Below are 22,713 nucleotides of genomic sequence, written 5' to 3'. Positions count from 1 at the left end.
TTATTTTAAATGAAGATGTTTCCAGGTTAATTTTTTGTCCAGCATTATTTAAAGATATTTATTTTTTTTTTGTTCTGGAATATTTTTGAAACTATATATCAATTAATAATAATTTATGAATATTTGGTCATTGCGCATTTTCGCTTACGAGCAAACAACTAGCAAGCTGCACATACATGATATATATTTGTCATAAATTATAAACCTCAGACGATTAGATCTACATAAATTATATTTTAAATTCACTCTGTGACCCTAACATAATTCGCCCTATATCGATATTCTATATATTATTTACTGCTATATGTCAGTACGAAACAATGAAAAGAATAATGAAAGTGTAATTATATATATGCGTGCTTTACATTATTTATTTATACATTTATAACTACTAGGTATTATAATATATATTAAATAGGTCGTACTGACATATTTTCGTGTTAATAGTTTTTGTTATATTTATTAGTATTATTATATATTTTATTATTTTATTGTGTTGTAATAAAAATTATGCTTAAAACGGTATTGTACTTACGTTGTAATGTGCATTGTTATTTATTTTAATTTCGCATGCACACCTTTTCAGGGTGTATTGTACGATACACCATTAATATAATAATACGTTAAAATGTATAAGAAGTGTTAGTTAGATAATATATACTAAAGTATAATTGTGTTTAAATGTTACATTGTAACTATAAAAAGTAAATTAATTTTCAAAACAAATGGGAAATATTGATTTCGATTTGGTTGAACTATTTATGCGGGTAAAAAAAGACTATTACAATTACTAATAATTCATTTTCACTACTTTTTTTTTTATTCAAACGCTTTGTAATTACTAATAAATGATTTTGAGTTTTCAGTATTTTCACTTACGTTTCCCTAGGTTATTGCGGTTTTCTGTATAGTCCTAACCAAACTTACGCATAAGATGCATGATACCGCAGTCTTTACGCCACTAAATTATTAATTTCAGAAACGTCGATTTTAATCGCATTAATTTACGATTGTATTTGAATGTACAATTCAAATTAAAATAGTTCCATTTCATAAAAATAGTTTATTTACTCTAGATGATATAAGAATTTAAGCACTTATCCTTTGTCTATTCACAAAATATATTTTTATGAATCATAATTCATAACTTTGGTTAGTTAATGTGGATAGTGTTTCTTGCGTTATTGATGTTATGTTATGTTATTATAACATTACCAGTGATTTAATATATTTTTTGTAACAGGAATATTATAATATTATTTGTTGGTAAAATCATAATTTATATTTATTTTATGCCCGTATAGTTCAAAAAATAATATTTAAAAGTGAATGGTGTATAATATTATAATTATACATTGTATATTTTTATTTTTTATAGTTTATAACTTTATAAGTATATATTAAGTTCATAATAAAGTACCTACCTTAATTATTGCTATAGCATGTTAAAAATAATAAATTTATAAACATAATTGATTTGAATTGTAGTATTATTATTATTTTTCTTCGGTCGAACGAAAACAATAATAACAATAATCGGTAGTTATAGTCTTATAAAAAATATAATGTTCGATTTATTTTTAATTCATTGAAAATTATAAATTCCTAAAGGAAGTTAGATTTGTATGAATCATTACTAGTTATGAATATTAATAATGATAATAATAGTAACAAGGATATAAAAATAATAAAAACTATCAAAATGTAGAACACCCTCGGGGAAAGGTTTGGTTAGAATCCGCGTGGAAAATGCTGCTCATAATAACCTTTTAAATACACAACACCCACCAAGTATTTATGCTAATATAGTAATATGCACTATATAATATGTAGTATATACTATATTATATAGGTATATGATTGAAATTGATTTGATTTTATAATATTTCAGTATCATTATTGATATACGAAGGCTAACCATACATAATATGATACATCGAAAACATCTATTATAGGTATTATGTTTCAATATGCGATATTTTACAAGTTTAATACAAACTGATCAAGTTTTTTGTACAATACCGATGTACGTATACTAATGGAATTAAATACTATCAACTACACTTTTACATGCGCACCAATACAGATGTACTGCAGTAGGTAATGGCCGTATTATATGATCTTATGTGGAAGTCACCCTTTTGTACGTCATAATAATAATAATAATAATAATAATAATAAAAATTTGTAATATAAATGTATTATGAACTACTAAATAACTATTTCTCAGGTGTGCACGAGTATGAAAACGGGTTTTGTATAATATCGTCATTAGAAATTGTTATTTATTCGAAATGCGTTCCGTTTATATTACGGAAAAAAAATAATAAATATTTGTTACAGGATCAAAAATATAATAGTATTACTTAACGTTATAATATCATTGGCAACAAAATTATAATATATAGGTGTACCCGGCTAGTAACCTACACCTATCTATATTTATTACTAGCGGGGGAATAGACAAACTACAGCTCCTGTCGGATCTGCTGTGCGCCTATGCATGGCCGGTTGCGAGGACGAGGACTGCTGCAAAGGAGAGGATGCTTATTAATTTGTATTCATTGAATATCGATAGGCCATAGGCCATACTATCCATTACACGTGTATTGGGTTGTGTGCGCTACATCATGTGTCGATAAATGAGAAATGTTATTCACGTATAGCCTAACGTTTTCGTTTAGGTATGAAGTTTTAAAAAAAATATGTAAAATGCGTACACTTTTTTTACTTGTTTTCTTTAATTTCACTTTATAGGTACACACGAAATATCCTTAAAATTAAACATTTTATTGTACCCATGGGTGTAATAATTATAAATATTCAAATGGACCAAATGGTATCGGAAATACATCGTTACCGACTTACCGTATAATATTAATATATAAACTCATTTGGAATGTGAAAGTGAATGACATTTAAACATTTTTTACCGACGGGCATTTATGGCGGCGTTTGATGAAGGTCAAAATGTGGATATACACATATCTATTATCAATTGGTTTAATCGTCACGATATTTACATCATATTGATATTATTGCCGTGGCAATGACAGTGACGCCCATAATAATAACGGTTCGTAAGAGTTTTGTCTGTTTCTCATATAGCCAGATACCTTATAGTGTTTATTTTATATCAGCTCATAAGTGCAATTGGAGCTTGTGGGTGGGGGGCTTAGGTTTAAGCACCCTCAATTTTGTAATCTACATCGTGCTCCAAATGTATATGCCTACAGGTTATAATTAGTTTTTATTTTATATTAATAAATTACTATGTGCAGTACAAAGCCACCATGTGATTTATGATTGATGAAGGGTGTAGGGTGTGTACTGTGTGCGTGCGTGGGGGGGAGGGCAAAGTTGTTTATTGTGTAATCCATTGCTTTCCCAAATTAATTTTAGAGTTCTCCCTTGCCTGATGAGAACGATTTTCCATTCTATATTCCCTTTTCTTCCATTACCTATCTATAATAATGCACCTACTCTACTTAATCGTGTCTTATTCAACTGTGCCAAATGAGTACCTACTTATATTTGCCGGCGTTTATTTTTTGTCTTAGCGTACGAATCATTACTAAATTTTTAAGTTCTTAACTAAATGAGTTATACTGTTAATATTGTCATAATATTATGCATCTATTGTTTCGTTGGATTTCGGCCGCCTGCATGTATATTAATGATAAATAAATAAAACAGCGTTCCCAGTTTTTTCATTGAAATCTCGCCTTTATAAGTATAGGTATAGGTATTTAAAATGCGCGTAATATGTATTAATATGCGCGTATAATTCGATTGAACGATAAACGAATCGAATGAGCTGTACGTTAAATTTTTATACATATATATTACATCCGCTGCAGATGACGCAATATTTAAATTAAAAATAACATAATATATTATACCGACGATAGGAGAAAATATTCAAATACGTGTTATGTATGTAGCCATGTAGGTACTGCAGGGTGTCCGCCGGACGGCCGTTTTCGAGCGCTGCATTCGCGAAGGACTATGGATGTTATAAACACCGATATAATATACCTGATTATAATAATTATTATAATATACGCGAATTAGCTGTTCGTAAAACCGCTTGGTGCGAACACGTGTCTCCTCCAATCGACTACTGTAGGGATTTTTTTTGTCATCGTTTTCCTGATATAACGAGTGTACGTAAAATATGGTATAATAATAATATTATGTAATATACTCGAAGACCTTGTTGTTTCTGCAGTACGTATACAACGTGTATTGTAAATAGGAGGTATTATATGGGTACACGATTTCGATTAGTCACCGGATTTCTATAACATTTTCAACACACTATTTTGTGAATGAGCTGGTCTATATTTTTTTTCTATGTAAATGTACTTAATTATACCGCAGTGATTCGCGGTGTAGTCATTATACTGCAGGTATTATATTATACGCGTTGTTGATGGTCAGTAAAAGAATATCCACGGCGACGCGATTTCGTCATAATAATGTTACAACCGTAGTGTGCATGAATATAATTAAAATATAATATTAAGTACAATTATTTTAACATTAGTATAGGTACCTTCTATTCGTGTGTATTTGATTATTTTTTTGTATTTTTTACAGGCTCTTTTATTTATTTTTAGGCAACAACTTATTTTTCATTCCCATAATTAAACGAAACTAATAACTATACTGATTAACATCACTTTTTAAACACCACGCGTTAGGTAGGTATAGATACGAATATATGATGACGTGTAATAAATATAGGATGATACAATTTAACAAATATATTACATATTAGGCCATACAATTTGTACCTATACGGCTATACGTATAACTAGAATAAATATCTATACAATTAATATGGATGTTTAGAAATATGTATTTTCAAACCCATAAAAATTAATTGGTGCTAATCTATAAATCTATAATACGTGTTATAATTTGTACGGTTAACAAATATATGTATACCAGAAAAATGTTTATCTTATTAAAAATAACGTTAACTTTGTTAATGACCTATACAGGCTGTAAAGACTCGAAGACTAAAGATAATTCGATTAAAATGAATAGCGTTCCTTTATATGCAATACAATATTATATATTTTGATTTATGTAATACATTTCCGACAAAAAATAAAAAATAAAAATAATAGTTAATATTATCCAATTCGCATGTTTGTTAGTCTATAATTCTTTTATAACATTATTATAATAAGTTGGTTATTAATTATTTCTCATTTCATCGATGGTTTAAGTTTTTTATTACCTAACTAAAAAATAATGTGTTTAATAATTATTAATATAATTACTTTATATTTTATATTAATTTGAAATGCGCACACACGAGTTAAATTAAAATTGATATCCAACAACAGATTTGGACGTTTACTTCAAATAAATATTGGGTACATTATATCATCCATAGACATATAAATTGTAAATTTCTTTATTACGTCACGAGTAGGTAAACAAGAAATATTTTTTACATTCCAATATGCTCATGTAATGATTAAAAAATATGAATAAAAATAAGATATTCTATTAGGTGCTTGGGTGGGTCACTATAGTTGAGTTGAGTGTCTTCAAATTTAAAAGCATTGACTAATCAAAACATTCCATGGTTGTGTTATAATTATAACGACTTTGTAAACGTGTTTATGAGCTTACTCAACATTTAAAACTATAGGTAAATTTGTTATCAAAAGAAACGTAATATATTATTAGTTGATCATCTATAAATATATTTAAGATATTGGATGTACAAAACCTTAATGTTTAATGAATAATCAAGGTATATGTACGCCAATGGAATAATATAATTATTGTTCATTTTTATACATGACGTTGCAGGTAACTAGGGAAGTATAATGATTGAATATCAAACGTAGGTTTAATATTATATCTTAAGCTTATTGTTCTATAATTGTAATAGATTTCCTAATAAGAAATCATACTAAAAATAAAAAACGTAGATTTGAATTTTAAAAACCAATACCGTTACCAAGTCTGTATTTGGATTTTTCTATAAGCAATTTCACCCGACATTTGAGACAATAGCTAACCTACTAATTCAAACTCTGATAAACTGATTATTAAATTTAAAAAAAAACATAATGCTAAACATATAAAATAGTATTTGGGGTTTTGGTGTATTACCAATGATCAGTGGGTAACTTTTTCTATACTCCTATCAAGTGATATTTATTTTATCGCAATGACTTATTGCGTAAAATAATATGTACCTATATAGGTACCACTTCATTTATGCTGTTTATATATAGATACATCGGTGATAAAATAATAAAATCTAAGAGTAATAATCAATACATAATTGAATATAAATTAAATTAATTCTGAAACTACTGGATGGCTTCCAAAATAATTTATAGATAAGTACCAATATATTCTTTGAGATTGAGGGTATTTGAAGCTTATTTTTTCTACGTTATAAGTTACTGTAGAGTATGAAGTATTTCATACATAAATTTAGTTTTGCCTCACAAAATTAAATTATTTTTAAATTTATTTAAACGGTTGCCAAGATTATATTACAAACATATTTAAAAAAAAAACAAATCTTAAAATCAAATATTTATGAATACAACTATAATGATTACTTTTATGATTTTTTAATACAACCGATTTCTTAATTCTGAAAATATTTTCAATATAAATACATAATACCATTGACTATATTATATGATCAATGATAATACCAATTTACGTGGTATTATAGATTAACGTTGGATTTTAAACATTAGTTGAATTTGTCTCCAGTTGTTTATGTTTACATCAAAAATATATCTAAAATTAAAAAGTGGAAAATCATAAAATTAATTGTGTTTGTATAATAAATTTTAGTCAATTGGAAACAGTAGAACAATAGATTAATTTAAACCCGAACGAAATCAACACAGCTAGTGTTTTATAAAATTGCGATTTATAACTTTTAATCGGGAATTTTAAATTTTACTCAAACTATCTTTGTCAATTTTTTCACTAAAACAGCTAATCTTGATAGTTACTAAAACTTACAGTTTAAAATTGGCGAAATGTATACGGTAATATTAACTGATGCAATTTGTGTTGGAATCGTTGCACCTTTTCTTTTCTTAAATCAAGATGGCTTGGCAGAATCGCTGAAATTCAGCTGTTTATTGATTGAGACAGGCGCATTGCAGGATTGAAAGTCGATGTAGGTACTTTTTTTCCAATGACAAAAGTGAAACTCTTGGAACATTCTATTCACCAGACACATAACGATAACTAAAAATAAAAGACATAGTGCATACTGTAAAACTAACAATTATATGTCATGTGCAATTCGTCACTACATTCAAAACCCTAAAAAAACTCGTGATATTCTTAAATTAATGATATTAGAATAGGTATTTGTAGTAATAATATAATAATAGTACCTAGTGTTTAATTACAATAAAAAAAAAAAATAGTGTTCGTGGATACCTGTATATCTTTTGCGCCAATAACATTATCGTCATAATATGACGTATAGTACCTAACTGTTTTGTTATTATTGTTCTGCACGCTATATAGTCACTAGTCATCCGAATTGGAAAGAAAAAAATAAGCAAGAGAAATTTATGACATTCACAGAATTAATTTCTTCTTGTTCTAAGGTTTGATTTTGCTATCTCGAACGATAATATTATTACTGAGTTTTGAGTGTGCGGCGTTCACAGCGGTGTGTAAAAGTATATACATCTATAGATATACTCACTATAGTAGTATAGTATTATACTATATACGCATATCATTCGGCGCTGTGATATACAATTATTGCTATATTATATATAATACCTCGACACGGTGAACTTTGCCGCAGTCGGGCGCGCGCAAATAACATCTAAATGGGTATACGGACTTAAACGTATAATATATTAATATTATATTATGTCCTATATGCGTAATATAACATTAGCGGCCGATAAACGATAACTGGTTTATTACGATATTATATAAAATGTAGAATAAAACATATAATATGTGTCGTACGATATAATCATATGTATATGATACGCATATATACATAGGAGGCGTGGAAATGCATCTCGTTATAATTTTGATAGTATATACTATATAGGATATAGGCAAATATAGTAATACAGCCCCAATTTGCAAAATCTCAAAAAACAAAAATGCATACAATACATTTTGTTTATAGCGAATTCGGATGATTTAACAAAATATCGGTATTCTAACGGTTTATTTCCAAGGCCCAATACATCTCCAACATCAGTGGTGCAATTTGAATAACAATTTTGTTGTCACAAACTTTTTAATGGATATTCATTCTGCTTCTTTTTCGATTCGATGGTCTCAAACCTTTAATAAAAAGTGTGGGTAAAGAAGTCAATACATTTGTTAAAAAATATCATGAACAAAAAGCTCAAGATAATCTAATTGCAGTTAAAATATTGACACATAATATGCGATAATAATTATTTTATCACAATATTGGAAATTTTGATTCAGTTAATTATATGTTTTTTTAATGTTTATTGCCATATTTAGAAAAAATAAATACAACTACTGTCTACTAGAACCTATAAACGTGAATATTTTTGGTGTTGTATGAGCTACACTTGAAACAGGTTGGGTTTGATTACACCATTGCAATGTACCTATCAGACATTTTTATAATTAAATATATATGAGGAACTACTTGAACTATAATATAATCTAGCAAAATACTTTTATTCTCTGTTTTACACACGTATATAAAATGTAGGTTGAATCACTAATTATAAAAACATAGATTATTTGAAATAATAATTCAATTATTATAATATAAATAAAATTGTCTATGTTATATCGAAATATTTTTTTAATATTTTTATTTTAAAGAAAGTAAATTATAAAAATTTTTATTCAGGTAATGAAAAAAATAAAAATCATGATACTACAAAAGTACTGAAAAGACAAAGATAATATTATAATTTGTAATAATTGTTATTATACTAGCTAGTATATTATATATTTGTATTATAATGTTAATAATGTTATCATAATGAATGAAATACGGAGAGATTTTTTAATTAGAGGTACTTACTTTAATACGTATTCAGCGTATTCTACGTGTGTGAGACAGAGATAATATTCTTAGTGATTAAATTTTATTACCAGCTACCTATATTTTATCGATAATATACTTTTAATCATCGACATTCGTTTTATCAGGTAGGTAACTATTGAAATCGGATCAAAATGCCATAAGGCAGAAGTAAGATGTAATAAGTATTAACGTAAACAATATTATTATTATTAATTTTAATGTAGTTATGTAAATATATATATATATATAATACTATTTTTTGTCTTTAAATGTTGTTTGGTAGGTATTATTGGTTACAACTACAAGTTAAACGAACAAATTTAAAGCTATAATATAATATATTATATTTATTTTATTTTATTTTATAAAATATATAGTCATTAGACCTTATTGCATTTCGTTTTAATTTTATATAAACTAACATATTTATTATACGTATAGGTACCCTACGGGTGGGCAGTTGTCTCTCCTGCGGGCTAATTATTTTTCTCCAAATATACTATAGGTATGCAAATATTAAGAAATCTTATATCTTGAATCATGACTGGTATCGATAAATTATCATTGACGATTGACCACAGATTTTGTTACTCAAAATACTTCCCCCCCTCCCTGGTCAAAAAGGTCTGTCGTCTGCGCACTCCTAAATAACCATATGGATACCTACACACTAAATAGATTCTTATTACGTCGATAAACGTCGATATATCTTATGGTATTGAAATCCCATCGAAATTACCGTTATATACACGCGATAAAAGTTGAAATTTCAAATTTTTTGACGTCTCGAACTTTTTTCCGTTCCACTCCGCGAGGTTGGTGGTTCGACATGACAGCAATTATTGTTTACCGCGTGCATCGTGTTATATAATATATTATGATGTAAGTCACATACGACGATGAGACGTTCGGTTTTTATTGTATATTTTACTGTCTGGTCGCGTATATGACGTTTTTACTGTTATAGGTACCTATACGTGTTCGATGCGCCAACGACCAATACACTTGCAACGCGCGTGTTATCGCATTATTAAGGCACTGCAGGTTATTCGTATTGTACGGCGGTCGTTATACCTGCCGATTACCTACGCGCGCGCGTGTTCGTTTTTTGACCTTGAGTTCAGCTGATTAACATGCGCGCACGCATCGGCCCGGGCTCGCGGAATCCGATGGTTATCAGTCTATACCGCGTTCAGCGATGCGTTTGCGCGTAAACAACGGTAACGTGTAGCAGCACTACACTGGGACGCGATATTATTATCGTATTAATATCGACGTGAATATTTCCGTTTTTCCGTTCGCGTGCGCGTAAACAGCGGATTTCGATCATGTTACCGGCCGGCGTGTTGACCGCGAGACGCGCCGTCGCTGCGGCGACCAGACCGCGTTGGACCGCCGCGGCCGGCGTCCGTCACCGGTCCGGCGACGACCGGAAATGCACCGCGGCCGGGTCGACGTGCCGTCTGCTGGAACCGAAACGCCGGTCAAACGCGCGCCCCGGTTGCGGCCGCAGGGCCTCCGTCTTTCCTGCACACGCCGCCGCCGCCGGTTACTGTACGCGAGCCGGCAAAAAGACCGTGCCGTTCTTGTTGGCCGACATCGGCGAGGGCATCAGCGAGGTGACCGTCAAGGAGTGGTACGTGAACGTGGGCGACGTGGTCTCGGAATTCGACGACGTGTGTGAAGTGGAGAGCGACAAGGCGACCGTGACCATAACCAGCCGGTACGCGGGCGCCGTGACCAAGGTGCACTACGAGACGGGCGGTACGGCTCGGGTGGGCAGCGCCCTGGTGGACATCGAGGTGGACGAGGACGGCCAGACGGCTGCGGAGCAGGTGGCGGCCGGCGCGGAAGTAGTCGCGACGGGTGCGGAGGAAGTGGTGGTCGCCGGGTCGTCCGGCGAACCCGCGGGTTCGGACGCCCCCGATGCCGGCGTAACCGCGAGGGTGCTAACCACGCCTGCGGTGCGCAGGATCGCCGCTGAAAAAGGAATCGATCTGACGACGGTCCACGGTACCGGCAAACACGGTCGAGTGCTCAAGGAGGACATTTTCGGGTTCCCCGACCCCACCCCCGCCGGCGCGGCGGTTAGTAGTCGGCAGCCACTGCCGCCGCCGGAGGAGGGCTACACGACGCTGACGGGTTACGCCAAGACCATGCGGAACACGATGGAGGCGTCCAACAAGATACCGACGTTGGTCATCACGGACGAGGTGAACCTGACCCGGTTGATGGAACTGAAAGCACAGCTGGCGCCGCACGTCAAGCTCACGCTGCTACCGTTCCTGGTGAAGGCCACCTCACTGGCGCTGGCCCTGCACCCGCGCATCAACAGCATCGCCAGCGCGGACTTCAGGGCGTACAAACTCAACAGGTCGCACAACATCGGCGTGGCCATCGACACGCCGCTCGGACTGGCTGTGCCCAACGTCAAAGACGTGCAGACGCTCAGCGTGGTCGACGTGGCCCGCCGGCTGGCCGACCTCCGCGATAAGGCCGCGAAAGGCAAGTTGTCGCCGGCCGACGTGACGGGCGGCACGTTCACGCTGTCCAACATGGGCACGATCGCGGGCTCCGCGTTCCAGCCGATGATCCTGCCGCCCGAGGTGGCCATCGGCGCACTGGGCCGGGTCAACTACCGGCCGCGGTACGACGACCAAGAGCGACTGGTCCGGACGCCCGTCATGGGTGTGTCCTGGGGAGCGGACCACCGGATCCTGGACGGGGCTGCGGTGGCCAAGTTCTACAAGGACTGGAAAACGTACGTGGAGAATCCGGCACTAGTGTTGGCTGACGTCCAGCTGGATGACACGTCACTATAACACGGTAGTGATCATCTCGGCTCCAGTTGTGTACTCTTTTATAAATATATAATATATAATAATTATAATATTACAATAATTTCTTGAGTTTTTTATGATACTATTTTTAAGTAAAGACCGGGTTCTCGTGACTAAAATCTGCATTTAAATTTACATTATATACACTTGAAAGTTCAAAATATTAATATAATGCAGTTTGCTAAAGAAATAAAATCGCTCAAACAAAATGTTTAAGCTCGCCAGTCCATGATATAAGAACGCGGTGTGATTAGACATAAAGTCCTGAGCCTTATGAAAGGAATAATTTTGTATGACTGTATGAGCATAAATATTTTCTATCATCGGTAATAACTAATAGCTAACTCAACACATTTGGAGTTATGCATGTTATGTACACGGTCAAACAACCAACAGTCAACGATTTAACGTAAAATATTATTATTTTTAGACATATATCTACGTATTGAATAAATTTGCAACATGAATTTCTATGACAAATATGTATACAAAAAACCAAAAATATGAAAACAATATTTATTATTTTCTTTATTCGCTTATGTCTGGTAAAAATCAAATTACTGCGTGTAGGTAATGCGATGTGTTTTAAAAATTAAATATTAAAAGCAAAATCTGGTGTCTAAATGGTGTCTTTACGCAACACATGTCGGCTACGTGTGTCGTGTTTACACGTTTGTACCCATGTTTAAGTGTATCGTTATGCCATAATATTATGTTATGATATATGTGCACTTGGAGGGATAGGTACTTGACCGTTTATATTATGTATTATATACTATTTTCAAACACACCTACCCAACAAAAGTCGTGTTAGTAAACTATTGTTGCAAGCACCGTTCGAACGCGCGTATGACAATTAAGTGTATAACGTGCAACAAGTTGAACAATAATTTCTTCCCGAACGATTTCTAATGTGTCCCACGCACGATTCGCGTAAAACGTATAAATTTATAATTATAATAATTATTATCATTAGTGATGCGTGTGACGTATGCTTGATAATCCGATTCGACAACGATCGAGAATACCGAAGAAAAGGCAATTTCAATACGACGTGTCAATGCACTTTTGAGATTTTCTATACTCGGACCGTTCGCAGTGGGAGTACGAATTCGGGAAATAAGCTTTTGAGGGGTTTTATTATTTATATAGAATTCCTAAAATTACACACACATTCTATATTATTATTACATTTTTCAGTTATTTTTATTTTATTTAAATAGGTAAATTTTTACTCAGTTCTTTTAATTTTTCGGATTTAAATTAAGACCGTGTGTTCAAAGGAACTTTATTAACACAAGAGACTTAAGAGACCCAATTCCGGATCGAACCAGAATTTACCTAATTATACGTACAACAGTTGTATTTATATATAAATAAATACATTGATGGCGTTTCCGTTTGTTTCTCGAGTCTTTGGTTGATGCCGAAGTGTTAGTTAGCTGTATACCAGTACGTGCGCGTCATCGCTTCTCGACGGCTTTATCATCCGGAGACCGGAGTTTGTTAAGTTTTAATTCGAAATAAATTCGATCCGTAAAAAAAATGATATAATTATAAATCTTATATACATCATGATCACCGAAACAATACACACTCAATTAAATCATGATTTTTTAGGGTTCTCATCAAGGTCGTCCGCATGTTTGCAGACATTAGACAATAATAGGATTATCTCAGAGATCATCACTTGCTGTTGATCAGATAACACTCAGCTGCTGCGGCGGTCTATCTATATTCTATATTAACGCATATTATATTTCACGTAGGTATTATAAGAATTCTTACACCGTCCGACAATACATTATAATCATTATATACACAGGGTGATTCGCCAAGCATACGTTAACCGTTAATTTTTGTTTAATAATGCATTTATTCAAATTTTGATTTTTGGAATTTTTAAGTAGGTACACCCAAAGACCGTATTTTCAAATTTTTGAAATTTTCTGTACTACTTATCTAAAGAGTGTTTTACTAAGATACAAATTTCCGTTTTTCGAATGAGAACCCTCTTTTCTACAGAAAGTTATTTAGTGAATAATATTATTTTGTTATCGTATCTGAATCAAAATTCAAACGAATACTTTTAGTTATTAAACTTTATGTACTAAGTATATTATTATAATGAGTCCATATTAATGGATTTGGATTCCAAACTTTGGAGTGATAATAAAATATGCTATGGTAACTTGAAAATGATACCTAATTTTACCTAATTAATTTATTAAAAATTATGATTTGTAAAAAATGGTCTATCTAAATATAATTAAAGATAATTGTAATATCATAGGACACTTTTTAACTAATGAAAAAAAAAATCAAGCATTTGAAGCTTTTAAGCATATTTAAAAGTTCCAAAAATTAGAATTTGAATAAATTATTTAAGGAAAAACTGGCGGTCAGTATGCTTGGTGAATTAGTATATAAGTAAATTCATATAATACACAAAAATAGTAGCTTATAGAGAATAGATATGCTTGTATCAAAGGTGGATGAGTTGATGTGAAAATAAAACTTTAGTCCAGTTATAAGTTAAAACATTAAAATTTACGTTGATAGTTATAGCAAATAATATGATATTTAGCTTAAACATTTTTAAGTTAATAGGTTCGATGAAAAAATGTTGACTCGGATATAAATAAAGATGTTTATTAATTATTTCCTACCATCTGGGTACTGGGGCTAATAAATAGATAATAATATACCTGTACTTAACAATAACATAACATTGTTAAAAATGTATCTTACTATTTTTTCTTATATTGCGCACTATAGCTGTAATAGTTTAGATAATTACGTAAGTTTGTATTAGAAATATTTGTGTTATTCAGTTGACAAATAATTCATTAATTATTATTACAAACACCTGTCTACCTACATGTTATGGATTTTATATATAGGTCCAGACAAACCTGATTATAACTTATTGCATTATTTTTTCAAATTAACAACAAAGCTAAATCATTGTAACGGATAAATCTTTAACTTCAGCTATAGTTGAACATTACGTACATTATTGCTTGTTGGACGAAGTATTATAAAATTCTATGTTTTTGGTTTATCAATTGTATATTGTATTATACTATATTTATATTGCCCGTCTGAGGGTCCGCTGATTATGATACCTGCGCGGAGATTCGGATAAGATTTTGTATTCGTAAGTATGTTGCAATATAATATCAACACTCAATATATCAGCCAATTATTTAATAATCATAATATTTTGTTATACTCTAAATTCTGCAGGTGATGCATTATAATAAATAATACCAATGCTAGGTATACATATATATATATAATATAATGGCTATACATAAATATTATATACTAGCTGACCCTAGACGAAGTTGCGTGTTACAAATTAAAATATGTCCGTTGATTTATACTCATTAAGCTCCTTTAGCTCCGTCAAATGTAAACTGCACAGATTTTTAGTTATATATGGGTGGTTATAATATGCAGGTCTAAAATTATACCCCATCAATAATCATAATAATTATCTTATTTTCTGTAATCAGTGGCAAATTTCTACAAACTAATATTCGTTTTTTGCGAACAGATAAATCATAGTTATATTATTCACTATATTTAAAACGCAAAATTTTAAACATTAGCTTTGAAGTACACACCAGCACATCTTCGGGTTTAGAATTACCACGTTAGTACCAAATTTCAGAACCATGAGTACGATAGACTTGGCTGTGGATCGTTTACATATTCTACTCATCTACACAAACATTATATATTTCGTTAATATTCATATAAATAAATAATAAAATTAAAACCGCTATACGATGTCACATCGTTGTTTGGGAACCACACGCAATGCTCGTTCGCTCGTCGTAGTTCGTCATCGTCGTCATCGTGTCGTCGTTCGGACGTGTTATAATGTTCTTTTGTTTGATATTCCCGTCTCGTCGGCAGTGTTTCTCTGATGTGTGTGCACAATATCATAATATGATGATAATAATAATAATATATGTATACGAATGTCCCGTCATGATAGATCATCGACCTTCGAAGTTCTCAGAGCCGGTCGACGTATACGGGAGGCACCTATAAGATATTATATTAGGTATAGGTACTCCATCTATATATTATATACATTATAGCCAATAGCCTTAAAGGCACTATAGGTAGGTACCTACTCTACGTGTGCCAACGGCATCCAATGTGCCGATGGTCGCGTTTTTTTCGCCACCATCGTAAATTCCCACAGACCGACGATCGTCATCGTGCGATTAATAAATATAACATAATCGTAATCATACATAATCGTCATCCATATATTACGAGATTATCACACATAATTTATAGGTGTGATACCTCTACAGTCTACACAATACATATATTGGGTGATCCATTTAACGTAATAGGCACTCATTATTTCAAAAATGGATAACGTTTATCGAAATATTTTTTTCTTACATAATTTTAAGTCGTTAAAAACAAATTTTTTTTACCTTTTTCAATGACAGTATACATTCTTAATTTGTTATTTCAGAGCAGAATATCTTTTTTTTTTTTGGGGGGGGGGGTGGTACTTCAGTGTAAGATTATCAAATTGTGGTATTTTATAAGTTATAAGTTATAACTAATGACATAATATTAATAATACATAATCAATGGTCATAAATTAATAAGTATTTTTATAGTTTTGATGAGCAAGGTGGAGGAGTATCATTCAAAATGGCAGTGGTTAGTTCACCACTTGCACTTTGCTGCAGTGATGTAGTTTGAATATTTTTCTGGATAGCCGGAAAAAAAACAGAATATCTTTATATGCAGGTTCTAATACATTTTGATATTGATAAATGTAATTTTATATTTTTAAACAACAAATTAAAATAATTCATTTTATTTCACAAAACAAATAGATTAGAAAAACTAAAAAATAATATTACTTATAATAAAAAAGTAAACAAAAAAAATATATTTTTAAAGAAAAATTCTAATTTTTTAATTTTATTGAATTGAATTACTGCAGATATGATAATTCCGCATATAATAATAAATATTATATTATAATAATAAGTTATTACTTATTCGATACATTATTGAAGTTACCCACTGCCTACTGAGTACTGGGTACGTCAGTGACATTAATTTGCTCATATAATTTTCAATGTTTATAAGTTATAAGTAATAATCAGGGCTTTGAAGTTATAGCACTAAAATAAAATATATTTTTAGCGCTTTAATATGCATGTAAAAGTATCAATATAAGTGCAAAAAAAATTGGTAAATATGCAAAATAAAATTGTCAACAAAAATTTTAAAATTTTTTTTATAAAAGAATTTTTAACAATACAAAAGTTATATTTTTTTTTATAGAATATATTCTAATATGTGTTCTAGAACTATAGGTCAGCTCTTTAGAACGTAAATACGATGAATCGATAATTACAGTACAAATGCGTCTTACATAAATTTTAAAAATAAGCAAATTATTGAAAATGAACAGAATAAATTTCATCGGTAATAACAAACGATAACGTTTTTGTTCGCTTATTTGTATACTTAATTGGAGTCTGGAGTTATATTGTTTATTTCCTTTATTATATTAAAAATATGCCTATAAATATCACTAGAAACCATAAATATGCATAAATTAGAAAAATACAATTTCTTATACGACATCAGGATACTGTAAAATAAATTTGTATCTTACTTTCGAGTTTCGACGACTTACAAAAAAAAAAAAAAAATATGTATTTAATAGAACTTCCCTAGTCCTGGTTATAAGTTATAACTAATAAACTACTAGTTCCAAATTTAATTTTTAAAGATTAAAATACTCTAAATAATATTCTGTTGCAGATTACGAAATTAAAAATGTTGTCAGTCAAAAATCAAAATAATAAAATACTTATAACGATAATTCATAGTGAAAAGATGATTTTCCAAAAATGTTTTGTAACGACCAGCGATTTAATATTTCATATAGAAGAAATATATTCAAAATCGTTAGTGTTTTCTGAAATTATAAGTCTTACGTTAAATGGATTACTCAATATTTAATATTTATCTAGTATACTATTATAATATTATAACATGATACATATAATGATATAATACTTTTTATTTTAGACGATCATCATCATGCGATAATAATAATAGTAATACGCTCCGCGGGCGTCCCGTGTACCGGACAATGCAGTGACTGCCAATATCATTAGGTATAATAGTATGATATATCGCGGGACTACTATCAGGATTCATATGTTTGAAAAATGATGGCTACATTAATATACGCGTATAGTATGTATATACTGTACATAATACGCATCGCACGTCATTATTAGAATGAAATATAATATCACTTTGACGCTTCGGCTTTGTAGTGTTCGCGAGTGATATTGTTATGGTGTTGACGTATTCATTAGTGTCCGTGCGCGGTCCACCGCTGAAGGTCTATTGTAAAATAACAAAAGTATTATCTCGAAACATTTAAATCATAAAATTAAATCACATTTTACACGTATTAATAATATTATAATACGTCACTGATAATGACTAATAATAATCATAGGCGGAGCTAGAAGTTGTGTTCATGTATCATATAGCATCATCTATGTTAATGTTATACAGAATCTAAATCGACTTACAAACTGGTGTGGAGCTTTTCCCCCATACCCCCTTTTATACTGCCATACACATTTGTGTATCTATTTACAACTCAAGGTTATTATAGAAAAAATAATAATAATAACTCTATTTGAATTTAATTATTGAAGTACCTAGTAAATACAATATTTTTAAACCTAATGAGTGATAACTACATATAAATAAAAAAAGATAGTATTTAAATATAAAATACACTCGGAAATTAGATAAATGTGATGAAAATAATATGCTTTTAATATTTTTAAAGATGGTTTAAAAATTTAAAATATTAAAAAAACAAAACAGTCGTTTTTTTTTTGAAAAATCCATATATATTTTTAAAAACATTAAGTTAGTCTTGGTACCCTTTAAACTCAAAAAATTAAAGCAGCCTTTTTTTTTTTATCGAATATTAGGTTCTGCCAATAATAGTAATACATAGGATATTAATAAACTGTTGATTGATTGCTTATTATTCCATTTTCCGCGACAGCTAGTGAAGGTTTACCAATTTTAACGTTGTATAAACGCGGAAAAATTATGAAAAACATTTTCATGTTATATTATCATCGAAATTTGAATTATCTGTAATTATTTAATGTAGGTACCTAATACAAACTACAATCTATATTAATTCGAAATAACCTATAATCTAACTTTTTTTAAGTTTCAAAACTTAATAAATATCTAAGTATACGAATAATTATTTCCCACAAACAATGTATTATTCTATCCTAAAATGTATAAATAGGGGCGGTGGGAAGGTACACATCGTATTTCGTTTTCCACTTTCACAGTTTCACGACGAAACTTTTGAATAACTCCTCGATGTTTTTTTCACACAGTTGTTGCAATTACCGCCACAGATATAGTATAGTAATACAGCTAAACTTTATTTTCTGATAATTATAGTAATTCTATATTTTAATAATCCTTTATTATGATTAATAAACGAACTTCGATACTTAACACAGGTGAACTTTTACCCGTTATTGAAAATTATGTATAAACAATTATTTAACACACTATCGAAGCCGAGTTATTCATTATTCAGCTATATAATTATTTATATACTTTGGACGGTCATAACTCATAAGGAAACAGGAAATAACGTCCATTCGTCGTGTTTAATTCATGTTGTGACCGACTAGGAATCAGAAATCCAAATTGTAATATACGGCAGCGCTCTCTAACGATAAAATTGAATACTTTAAATATTTCGATTCAAGTTGTAGATGGCGCGTCAATATTAAATACTTTATTTAATAAAATAAAATAAATAAAATACCTAGTTATATATCCACACCATTGGATTAGACTTAACCTGACCTAGCTTAACCCAACGACGTCGTAAACGAAATAACTAAATTATTAATTATTATGATATTATTACTTGTGAGGTGCACTGGTGAAATTAAGGGGGAATGAGGAAAATACATTCCTCCAGACAACAAAGCCTTATTTTATTAATATTTTGCAATATTTTTAATTTAATAGTAATTCAAATAGTGTTCAATAGAAATTTTTCGGTTTTTTTTTTTTATGATATAAAGTTAACTGATATCTATCATAACAAAATTTAATCCCTTTACCTCTTCCCAAGAAAAATTCTTAATTACATTCTTAACTACTACAGTAGAATGTAGATACCTATCAAGTTTATTGTTATCGTAATACAACTTAAATAGTAAACTAAATCATAAATAAAAAAATATCAAAGAAAAAGATAGGTAGATCCCATACATTAAAATCAATTAAATGGCCAATGCAACAAACTGTGGACTTCATGAAATACTTATATATAGTTATATAGGTAATTGTAAATTGTAATTACTAATATTAATGTTAACCCAAAATTTAATTTTTATTGTTTGTCTATTATGTTATTCTGTTTACTCTATATTTTTCATACGGACTACGAAGTTCAATTATAATCATATCATCATAACATGTATGTACAATAAATCATTTAATTGTTAACTTAACATTACTTTTAAATTCATATAAACTATTCACAAATGAATTTATGTTGCACTAATTAGCTAATTTCAACATGCGATTTATTGGCGAGTTTGAAATTAAGTTGGTAGAAGTAAAAAATGTGTAAAACAAATTAGTATTTTTAAATAACAGTTATTTATTTTAAAATTAATCATTGATAACAATAACTAGGTATCTATAAAGCTATTAAGTAGCTTAAACAAAAATATTAAATCTAATTTATTATAACGTATTTCTAGTCCAAAAGTAAATGAATATTAAATGTGTGGAGCTCAATAAAGTATAAATATTAAAGTTAAAAGATATAAAAATCGATTTTGTATGATTTCAATACCTATTATGATTTATTTCGTGTGGAAATCAAACTATTTGTTTATTTATGTGCATAGAATATACAGCTCAAAGGGTAAATTTCAAACGATTTATGATTTATTAAATATGGTTTAAAAACCATATTATACTTATTACTTATGCATATAAAATTGTAAGCTTAACTCATACATGTGTCCGTAAAAATTATGTGTATGCTACATAAATTTATTACATTTTTTACTCGGCATAGATGTTTACCCAAAACTTATAAACGGCTATGTCTATAACAATTGTAATACAAATACTGTCGCAATTCACATCTCGACAAAAAGTGAAACGTGTTCGGATTAGGATTAGAATACTTATAACTGCAAACAATTTTAGAAAATTTGGTATCAGTATAGGTACGTAGGTATACAGGAGGGTTCGAGAGTTCAAACTTTTTCCAAAATGCTTTCAAAAAATATTCATTTTTTGACATGGCTATGTAAAATACAATTTTGAATTTATTTTATTACCTAATTAATTATATTATGTAAGATCTGATTAATGTCATTCATCTTCCACATTATACAAATATTTACAATTCTATTTATACCTGTTTTTTTGTGATGAATCGCGGATTAAGAATAAAATAAATAACAATTCTAAAACGAATAAAAAGGCTCTATCCCTTATAGCTTCGCCTTCGGCGCACATTTTGCTTAACTTCTGATATTTAGTAGCTCCCTTATGCGTTTCTTTTCTTCTCGCTTTGAAAGCACTTAGTAACAGTACTTCTTTAGTCCTTACCAAATCCCAGTTGCTCTCGGACTTGATCATATAACTGATCATTTTATACGGCTCGAAATCGCCTCCAATCTGTCCCTCAAAATCCTATTTATACCTAGTTAGTATAATAGTATCCTTATACCTATCCTTATTCCTTGTTGTTTTTACAATTCACCGTGTTTAATACATACGATATTTTAATTATTTTTTGAAAAATTATAGAATTTGTATTTAGTATTTATAACGCATGTGGCATGCAGGTCAATGCATCGACCATGAATATGTTTACAAGTTTACGTAACGAATCTTCTATTGCAGAGTATACATAAATATCATATATTGACTATATTTTTATTATAGTCATTATTTCGTTAATTAGGTAACGCTATTTTGGTCTTATATCCTTGTCAATATAAAAAAGAAGAAACAACAATTTTTTGTTAACACAGAGAAATTGTATTAATAAAAAAACTCGAGGCTTAGTGACTCATCTAGAAAAATACGTTTTAAATTCTAGAATAATTAAATTAATAAAAATCTAGTGGCTTAATAAGGCTCAACGTTTAGCATTAAAAAAACAATTTGAAGGGGGGTAGGGGGTTCAACCCCCCGAAATTAATTTCTATTTACGCCACTGAGTGTATAATATTATATATACAGTGTAATAACCTATATTAATGGACACCTCTCAATAGTGGAACTAATATGAATTTTCGATATTTTTTAATTGATTAATAAGCAACTAAGAACTTTTTACTACATTTTCAATAATTACACCAACGAGAGTTTAACTTCTTATCAGTTGTTTCCGAGAAAACCCATGGGCCATGAGAGATTAGACATTAGAAATTAAGTCGTTCCTCGTTTGAACTACATAAACAGTAAATTTTGAATTCATCAAAAACCCAAAATTAAGAATCTTAAACAATTTTGAATGCGTTTCATCATTTGAGAGACTATTCTTAAACTATCCGACACCACAATACTATTAGAATTTATTGCATAGGGTTAGAACGCTCATTGATGTTAATTCAGAAATGGAATAATTAAAGTTTGATTTAGTTTTGAATGTTTTAATACTTTCTTATTTTTCGTTTAACTTCATAGAGGTAGACATTTGTA

At 30.7% G+C, this 22,713-nt stretch overlaps 1 protein-coding gene across 1 annotated transcript; it reads left to right on the top strand.

The window, feature by feature from the left end:
- Positions 1 to 10,228: 10,228 nt before the first annotated feature.
- LOC132921003 (lipoamide acyltransferase component of branched-chain alpha-keto acid dehydrogenase complex, mitochondrial) lies at positions 10,229 to 11,959 on the top strand. The gene has a single exon (XM_060983792.1). The coding sequence runs from the start codon at positions 10,387 to 10,389 to the stop codon at positions 11,878 to 11,880; it is 1,494 nt and encodes a 497-aa protein (XP_060839775.1). The 5' UTR covers positions 10,229 to 10,386; the 3' UTR covers positions 11,881 to 11,959.
- Positions 11,960 to 22,713: the final 10,754 nt, after the last annotated feature.

This window comes from Rhopalosiphum padi, chromosome 2 (assembly GCF_020882245.1).
Source record: "Rhopalosiphum padi isolate XX-2018 chromosome 2, ASM2088224v1, whole genome shotgun sequence".
NCBI classification, from domain to species: domain Eukaryota; kingdom Metazoa; phylum Arthropoda; class Insecta; order Hemiptera; family Aphididae; genus Rhopalosiphum; species Rhopalosiphum padi.
The sequence above is the reverse complement of the archived record's forward strand: the minus strand, read 5'-3'. Positions and strand labels throughout refer to the sequence as shown.

Excerpts from the sequence above, each read along its gene's own strand:
- LOC132921003 (XM_060983792.1), top strand. The coding sequence starts at position 10,387 with ATGTTACCGGCCGGCGTGTTGACCGCGAGACGCGCCGTCGCTGCGGCG.